At 32.2% G+C, this 9,495-nt stretch overlaps 1 protein-coding gene across 1 annotated transcript; it reads right to left on the bottom strand.

Annotated features, from left to right (window-relative positions):
• Positions 1 to 222: 222 nt before the first annotated feature.
• On the bottom strand, positions 223 to 8,609 carry LOC139850711 (protein NRT1/ PTR FAMILY 4.6-like). Its single transcript, XM_071840267.1, has 5 exons — positions 8,277 to 8,609; positions 8,062 to 8,164; positions 7,702 to 7,919; positions 1,415 to 1,846; positions 223 to 1,311 (listed from the first exon to the last, which is right to left on the bottom strand). Exons 1-5 carry the CDS (start codon positions 8,277 to 8,279, stop codon positions 355 to 357), a joined length of 1,713 nt encoding a protein of 570 aa, XP_071696368.1. The 5' UTR covers positions 8,280 to 8,609; the 3' UTR covers positions 223 to 354.
• Positions 8,610 to 9,495: the final 886 nt, after the last annotated feature.

Consider the following 9,495-nt stretch of genomic DNA (forward strand, 5'->3'; position numbering starts at 1 on the left):
GCGGGCATCTCATACTTCTTAAATGAATTCTTAGAAGCTTGCCTATATTTTCATGTCATTGTATAGGGCCACGTTTATTGTTATCAATACTCTTTGAGCATCTTTGACTGTTGTATTCTTATTGTCCATCGATAAGATTCTTAGGTTTAAAAAAAAAAAAAAAAAAAACAAAACAATTTAAGATGTAAATAATAATCCCTACTTGAGTGAAGAATGGTTAACTAGAATGAAGAGTGTTTTCTGTAAAAACTAAAATTTGCTGCATATTATTTATATTCCAATGCTGAAAATGTAAATCATATATGAAACTGTATTTGTGACAGTTTCCTCAGTACACCTTCAACTTTTCCATATCTACCCTCTAGCCCCTCTAGATTGGTACTTGTACCGGTTAGCCCAAAACAGATAATGAAGGAAATTGAGTGCACTTAACACACACATTAACCAGTAAAATCTCTCCAAATGATAATGGTTCAAGTTCCCTCCTGACAACCATCCCGGGTGCCCGGAGCTGCCCGTTGCCCTGTTCACAACCGACACGATCACCGTGCTCAAATAGTAGCCCATTGCTAATGATGCAAACGATAATGAGGTCGCTAAAGACTTCATATTTGCAGGAGCTTCAGTAAAGAAAAACTCCATTAGTCCAGCCAATGTGAAAAGATCAGCTGACCCAAGAAACAAGTACTGAAAAGCGATCCATAGAAACGATAACGGTAAAGGGCCTTTAGAGTCTAGCCCATTTGTTGTGGCAACTCGTTTGCGTTTGATCTCAACTAAAGCGGCCACAGCCATGGCCATTATTGATAAAAGTAGCCCAATTCCAATGCGTTGCAAGTGTGACACGCCCATTTCTGATTTTGTTGCTTTTCGGGCAAATGGGATTATGATATGATCATAAGTTGGGGCTAAAAAGATGATAAACATAACCGGGAAAATGGGAAGTGAGGCCGCCGGGACCATTAATGATCCTATCTTTCGGTCCATTGTGGAGGCTTGTTGGACCGAAAATGTAGATAGTTGAGCTAAACAACAATTGAGCATGATCGTGCAACCGAATATAGGAAGTACTCGTAGTACAATTTTCACATCTTCGACTTGTCTAACCGAGCATCTAAGGAAATTATAAGCTGGTTTGTTTCCCGCTGCATTGTTCAAGAATTTGAGACTTGAAGACGGGGTTTCGATTTCTTCAACATCTTTAGCGACATTTTGTTGTTGGTCGGTGTCGTTTGGCGACAACGACATGTTCACTATGGCGTTGCTCGGACTCCTAGCTATACAATTGTTTAAAATCGCCCCGATCAATACCTGAATTAATGTTATTTTCGTTAACATAGAAGGAAAACCTTATCCGTTTATTCGTAAGTAAAACATTATAGTTAATAATATTTATGGGACAATAAAGCCTTACCTTAAAAATTGTCGTGAGTGGGCTTCCAGAAGGGATTTTGCTCTTATAAAATCTTGACCCGGCTAAAAACACTGGAATGGATAACAAAATGGTTAATGTTGAAACTCCAAAACCCCATTCCCATCCTTTATTTTCTTCGATCCAAACTACGAATGTGACCGCAATGAGAGCGCCAATTGCAAGACAAAACACGAAGTAGTTGAAAAACGTCGAGCGTTGTTTTCTTCCTTTAATTGTATTGTCATCGAACTGTTCGGCACCGTGTGATGGTAGTGATCCTTTTATGCCCCCGACACCTAACGCGACTAAATATAGGCCTAAGAATAACATTGCGGCTTTCGGGCCGTGCACTTGTTGACATGTGATTGTAGTGTTGCATTCGGGTGGCTTTAGTGACGATGAACGAGCTTGTAGTGTTAGTACAACTAGACCCTGATGAAATGTGCAAAAGATAGTGTTAGACAAAATGAGATGATGTGATATGAATTTTTAATTGGACTTCAAATATTTGTTGGATACAGTTTTAAAAATATTGGTCCACGTACGTAAGTGGGCTTTTTGTGGATGTCATTTTCTTCATGTCTAAGTTTAGAAAATGAAGCAGGGATTTAAATCTTGTAAACATAAGATCCAAAATAGGACCAACCCACTAAAAATGCCACTTTTGGTAATACATATCCAAAAGAGATTATATCACTTATTCACTTGTCAATTTATAGCATAAGCTATGTCATAAACACGATGTTATTTAAGAATAGTACAAGTAATTATTTTGTTTTTATACTTAAAAAAATACGATATAATAATTATATAAAGGGTTGCCTTTTTAATTGAAAGTTATTATGTAATGGGTTTCTACTTTTAAATTCGGAAAAAGTTACTTTCTTTATAAAAACTGTTCATTAATATTTATATATTTTTAAAAATAATTATTTATCTTTTTATTAAAATAAGAAGTTCTCTAATGACAACTTTAAAGTTGTCATTAAAAAATTTAGACATGTTAATTTTATTTGTACATTTAAAGTAACTATCAATATTCTGAAATAACCACCATTAGGTCAACATATTTACCACTACTTCATATAAAAAATTTCAATGTAAATACTTTACGCGATTTATAGAAGCTAGATTGTGAGCAATGAATGAATAAGTTACGACTACTATTTCTGAATTTTACAAAATTCAATGTATACACAAAGAGCATGTAATCAGTGTTGTAAACGACGCCTGTTACGTCCGTTGCGATGTTTTTGTGACTAGCTCATCTCGACTCGTCCTTTAGTCTAATAAATCGGTCGACGGTCAAAAGTCAAACGCGGAAAAAGTTAGGTCAACATCGGTAAAAAGTCAAAAGTTCGGTTAAAATCGCTCAAAAGTCGTTCAAATCGATCAAAATTGACGTAGTTTAGTATTACTTTTTTGTAATGTATTAATGAGAACGATTATAGGTACAAACTGGTAATCGAAAGTTTTTGGCTTTAAAAATGTGTGTGTGTGTGTGTATATATATATTATATATATATAGGTCAACATGTGTGTATATTATATATATTAAATGTGTGTGTAATGTATACACAAAAGCATGTAATCAGTGTTGTAAACGACGCCTGTTACGTCCGTTGCGATGTTTTTGTGACTAGCTCATCTCGACTCGTCCTTTAGTCTAATAAATCGGTCGACGGTCAAAAGTCAAATGCGGAAAAAGTTAGGTCAACATCGGTAAAAAGTCAAAAGTTCGGTTAAAATCGCTCAAAAGTCGTTCAAATCGATCAAAATTGACGTAGTTTAGTATTACTTTTTTGTAATGTATTAATGAGAACAACGATTATAGGTACAAACTGGTAATCGAAAGTTTTTGGCTTTAAAAATGTGTGTGTGTGTGTGTGTATATATATATTATATATATATAGGTCAACATTAGTCAACGTCCGTCTCGACTCACATCTCGACTCAGTCTCGATATTTTAAGATTCCGATCATTTTGAATCCGTTTCCCGCTTTTCAACCTTGTGTAATATGAGTCACTCCCATATTTAGGTATCATTTAGTTAGGTGGTTGCCAATGAGGCACCCAGGTTCGAGTCTAACAACTAACCTTGCCTTTCAAAAAAAAAAAAAAAAAAAAAAAAAAAAATTAGTTAGGTGGTTAATGTTTTATAGGATAGGATGTATAAGTTTGACTTCGATACCTACATGACATGATCTGTATATGTAATTTAAGTTACCAAATGGGAGTGGTACCACGTGGTACAAATGGGAATGCAACAACGCTATCTACTATTATAAAATTTTGTCGTTAACATAAAAGAAAATAAAATGAGCACTCATGAAACCATCTTATCGTGGACCAGAACAAACATTAATGAAAACAAAGTTTATCTTGTTTTCAGATTTAATTTCACCCCTTTTTATTCACATATACATGCATGTGTCACATTAGCCACAGGCCCTACACATATCATTAAAAAAACCTTTTTCAAAAACAATTTTAACATATTACATCACCTCTAGTTTATTGTAGTATATATTCAAATCTATTATTTTAAAGTTAATTTAACTTGTAAGTTCTAAAAATAATTACTCTTTCCATTTAAATTTAATAGTCTCCGAAAAAAATACGCTGTTTTAAAAAATTCTACTAACTGTTAGTGCATGTAATCCCCAGTTTTATATTTAATACACGTTATATTTTAGTCAAGTAATGTGTGAACATTTGTGTTTGAATATTGATTATTGTTTATTAATGTTTATCGTGTTTAACCAATGTCGAAGGATGAGTTCCGAGTTGTTGGTTGGCAACTCTTACCATCGACTGATGGAAGGCACCATCGGTCGAGGGACGTGGACTATCGGCCGATGGTCCCTGCAGGTGGCTATAAATATAAGTGACAGGTTTCATTCATATTTTACGAACTCTACACCTCTAAGCCGTCATATTCTCATCTGTTATCGTCCCTAAACACAACCCAACCGAATACAAACCCTTAGGCATCGTTCTAATCATCTTTTAGTTGGTTTATTCAATCCCGAAGCGTATCTTATTCGTCTCTACCTAAGTTATTGTTTTCCGCCCTTGATCTAGTTATAAACGTTTGATCTAAGATCCAATAATTGTCTACAATAACTCCATTCTTCACCAATAAAATATCTTTATTCTACTACAATCTCTTTTAATTGGTTCATAATACAAAGTAGATTATTAAATTAAGACATTTCAAAATAGAAATTAGCCCTATTAAATTGAGACAGAGAGAGTACAAAATTGAGTATAGTAATGAACGTAACACAAATATTCTAAAAGATATTAATGACATTAATGACATGTTTCATAATAAGTACCGAGTACATGTTTTTGAATTTATGTAAAAAGATGTATTAGTAATTAATTTCATTAATTAACTTTTACTAGTACTATATATATATATATATATATATATATATATATATATATATATATATATATATATATATATATATATATATATATATATATATATATATATAGTGAAGAGATCAAGAGCGAACTAAGGGTGGGAGAGAACCCATTGAACCCACATATTGAGTTTTGTCTGTGACTTCTTTGAGTTCTCTCATACACTTGGTTCTCTTTGGATCCTCTCACACACACACACACACACACACACACACACACACACATACATATAGGATCCAGTGAGAACTTTTTTAGTGTGAAAACTCTAGGAACTCCAAATACACTAAAATTCGAGCAAAAAAGGTGCGCCGACGAGCAAAAAAGGAAATTCGAGCAAAAATATAAAACACAGACGAAAAAAAATCATAGTCGAGCAAAATTTTGTTTTTTTCGAATTTCAAAAATGTAGAATGTGTTCTACATTTTTTTGTTCGAATTTCAAAAATGTAGAACACATTTTTGTTCGCCCGCATTTTTTTTGTTCGACTATCAATTTTTTGTTCGCCCGCCTTTTTTTGTTCGAATTTCAAAAATGTAGAATACATTTTTGTTCGACTATCATGTGTTCTACATTTTTTTGTTCGAATTTCAAAAATGTAGAACACATTTTTGTTCGCCCGTTTTTTTTTTGTTTGACTATCAATTTTTTGTTCGTCCGCCCTTTTTTTTTGCTCGAATTTCCCCATTTTTGCTCGAATTCGTTGTTTTTTGCTCGACCGCCACTTTTTTTTGCTAGAATTTAAGTGTATTTTGGTGTATTTTTGAGTTCTCAGGGTTCTCACACAAAAAAAGTTACCATTTGATCCCTCTACTATATATATATATATATATATATATATATATATATATATATATATATATATATATATATATATATATACACACACTTTACTAAAAGATGTTTGTTAACTATATATCATAATTTCTTTTTAGTTTTGAATTACTATTATTATTATACTGTTAAATTACGGAGAATGTTATAAGCATTGTAAGAGATTCTAAACATTGAACATGTATACTTTTCACTAGGGATACATTCTAATATTCTATCTTCCAAGTGATGATATTCGGCTATTTAATATTTCTGATCTTTAACCATATTTTTATAAAATTATATTCGGGTTTATTATAAATAGTTGACACATGTAACTAGTGATTTAAAGTTTGTACACACTTCCTCTTTGAGAGAGACGTGGATATTGTCATATTAATATTTGATTTGATATGATTTATAATATAAAAATAATATAAAGCGAATGTAAATTATAATAAAATTAACTTGGCGTGAGATCAAGGGAATCTACTAAACAAAATTTGATTCACATGTTTCGACGAGTAGTTATCTAGATGAAAAATATTCGATGTACAATTTATGGTTGAATTATCACGTTATCCATGTTATAATTTCACTAGCTACTACTAATTAAACTTTTAGGAAGTCATTTGAATTAACATAAAAGGATATTAGTTTAAATTATTATATGGAGAAAAACAACTCGTATTTGACACATACGATTATATATTACTCCGTAATAATTAAATAAAAAGTTAACTTAAGGTGTTTGTTTTTTAATCTACACATCTTATTATATCTTATTTTTGCGCGTCTGGCAGATGTTTTTACTGTACACGATTTATTTTTCTAAAGACATAAGATATAATAATGTCTGTAGCTTCGCAGATAAATATGTTTTTAAGTGCTAAGACAGAATTAAGTTATATTGCATATAAAAATAAACAGTCTTCAATATTCAGCATACAAACCTTTAGGCCACATATTCTTTACATATAGCGTCACAGATATTCATACAAAAACATCTTAAAAAAACAAACTCTTTCATATTTCGCTCTTAATTTTTCAAAAGATTTTATTCCTATAATCTTAGTGGTTTATGTATCAACCACATCCTAACACGTGAGAAGTAAATCAAGGTGACTTTAAACAACATTGTTTGAGAACAGATTCGCTCGTGATTTTAAGAAAATTAAAGTGCATATTGTGCTCCTGTAAGGCACGGTTTATGTGCTTTTCCTTTAGTTACAAATTTTAGTTTAATTTAATTTTAAAGTTAAACCACTAAAACCCAGATCAATCATGCATTCTTTTATGCTTTAATAGTCAGTCATAGTGATAATTACGCGTTTCAAATTTTTTTAAATTCTTCCCTTTAAATGCATAATTATAATATACCATAAAGTATAATATAAGTAAATTATAAATTATAAATTATTATAATTATAATTTCTCGGCATAAAAAAAAAAAAAAAAAAAAAATTCATTTTTTTGACAGTTCGATTTCTTCCTTCATTTTGATCATTAATACACATACACATTTATTACAACAAATAATCAACGATTTTGGTTGCCCTGCTTTTCCCTAAGAACTTAAAGAAAATGCTATAGCCATGAAACTTTCTTGTATACAAAATAAATCCATTATTAAATCCAATGAAATTGACCTAAGTGCGGATTAAATGGTAATAGTTTTAGTACATAATAATTCAAACCTATAATCTAACACAACACACATGACAATCAAGAATATTTACATCACTTTCTTCTTAAGCGGGAATTAAATCCCCAACCTCTCGGTTGAAAGACTTCCTTGATCATACCGCTAAGCTAAGGGACCTTTGGTGTAATTTAATGATTTGTGTATGATTAATCGAGCACATGACTTCTAATTAATGCTTAATTTGATATAATTTGTTTAAAATTTTAATCCTAGAAGAAATGGTTTGTATCATATGTTTGAAACATATAGAGATATACATGTACATGTAGTATTAAAAAGCCACATTATTAATACTAGATGTGCAATGAGTCTATATATTTGAATAAGATTGTTACCAAGAACTCAACAAGTGCACTGATGAGGTAGATTTGATAAGTGGTGAAGAAAGCATCTGATAAGAAGCCACCAAGAAGGGCAAGAAGAAAAGCAGTCCCCATGAAGTTTGTCACATGATTAGCTGCTTTTGAAGGATTAAAGTGCATGTGTTGTGTCAAATACATCACCAAATTACTTGCATTTGCCAAATATGCCAAGTTTTCCATCACTTCCACAACTACATCATCACAATCATTAACTCATCATGATGTTTGATTAAAAAAAATCAAAGATTTCAAAAATCCCATTTCAAATATGTGTGAATTTGACTCAAACATTTACCCAATTGAATAAAGTTTTGATCTTGACTTTGACTTTACCTAAGACAAAAGAGGCAGCAAGCATGCCACCATGGTGGCCTTTGATGGCAGGTTTCTTCTTCCAATCCACATAGCCTTCCCATATATTGTGTTGTTCAACATCCTGTAACACAATTATATTAATTAATTTCAATTCAAGAAAATAAAGACAAGAAAAAGTCAGCTCTGTAAATGGTCAAAACAGCTGAAACAGAAGAACGAAAGGATGCACTCACCATTTCTTTTGTGAATCTTTTGAAAAGGAGAGTTGTAATAAGGAAAGATGAAGAAAAAAGATTTATTTAAAAGAGATTTCTCTAGACAAATCTCTCTCTCTCTCTCTCTCTCTCTCTCTAAAACTTCACTTGTTTTTGGAGAAAAGAAAGATTATTGTTGTAACATAAATCACTTTCACATTTCACAAACCTTATAGTGGAAATTATATATAGAGTGCTCAAAAGCCTTTTTCAAAAGGACATTTGTGATATTGAAAAGCAATAAGGTACTTAACTTTTTTAGAGAGAGATATTGAGAAACTATGCTTTCTATTTATGTGGTGAGAAGGGAAGGGAGAGGGGGAGTGTGAGAGGGGTTTTATAGGCACAAGTTGAGGTGGTGGCGAGGATGAAAACAAAAGATAAGAATCAAATGCTTATATGGTGAGTTTTAAATGATAGATTTTGATTTACATTACTTTACACTTCAAAGTGGAAACTTTGTAATGTTTTTAGAATTTCATTTTAATGTATTTAATTGGAGTGATATTTCCACTTACATAATTTAAACATGATAGTAATTAAGAAAGAAGGTAAACCTTACCCTCTCGCGGCCCTTCACCAATTGGTCTCACGGGTAAATGATAGATTGAAGTTATGACATTAGTTCTATGTTCCATGTCTCTCAACCATTAGAATCGTCTAATGGTACTTAGGCATAGACAATTACAGAAATATATTAGTTTTTTCAACACTAAGCTCATTATCAAACTAGGAAGATATACAGTCGTTATTGAAAAAAGATTATAGTGTAATGATACATGTGTTTTGTACTACAAAGTTTCCCACTCGTTTCATTTAAGACCCCAAATCGTACATATCAAAAAATCCAAGAGAAAGGAAATTTCATAGTGCCTTGACGTGTCACCTCGTTGTTCCGTCATGCTAAAAACGTTATTTAGTCATGTTATAACGTTGTTTCTAACAAAAACCCCTTTGACCAATGAGGCTTACTCACGATGACTCCGGGTTGCTCGCAAAGTGAGGAGTCACCATGTTATTAGTTAGCTCGTAAAACAAGTCGGAAACCCAAATAAATAAGTAAAACGTTGTTTCTTCACGTTAAAAAACATTATTTCCACCAACGAAGCATTGCTTCAATGGTACCGCGGTTACACTTGTGTACTCGCAGGGCTAGAGGTCTCGGGTTCGAGCCTCGTCACCCGCTCTAGGAATTGAA

The sequence above is a fragment of the Rutidosis leptorrhynchoides genome, chromosome 5, assembly GCF_046630445.1.
Source record: "Rutidosis leptorrhynchoides isolate AG116_Rl617_1_P2 chromosome 5, CSIRO_AGI_Rlap_v1, whole genome shotgun sequence".
Lineage (NCBI taxonomy): Eukaryota > Viridiplantae > Streptophyta > Magnoliopsida > Asterales > Asteraceae > Rutidosis > Rutidosis leptorrhynchoides.

Bases quoted from the DNA above. Each gene is read 5' to 3' on its own strand.
- LOC139850711 (XM_071840267.1), bottom strand. The intron at 7,920-8,061 runs GTAAAGTCAAAG...GTGATGATGTAG, and splicing joins TGCTGCCTCTTTTGTCTTAG to TTGTGGAAGTGATGGAAAAC. The intron at 1,847-7,701 runs GTAACAATCTTA...ACATTTCATCAG, and splicing joins GTGCACTTGTTGAGTTCTTG to GGTCTAGTTGTACTAACACT.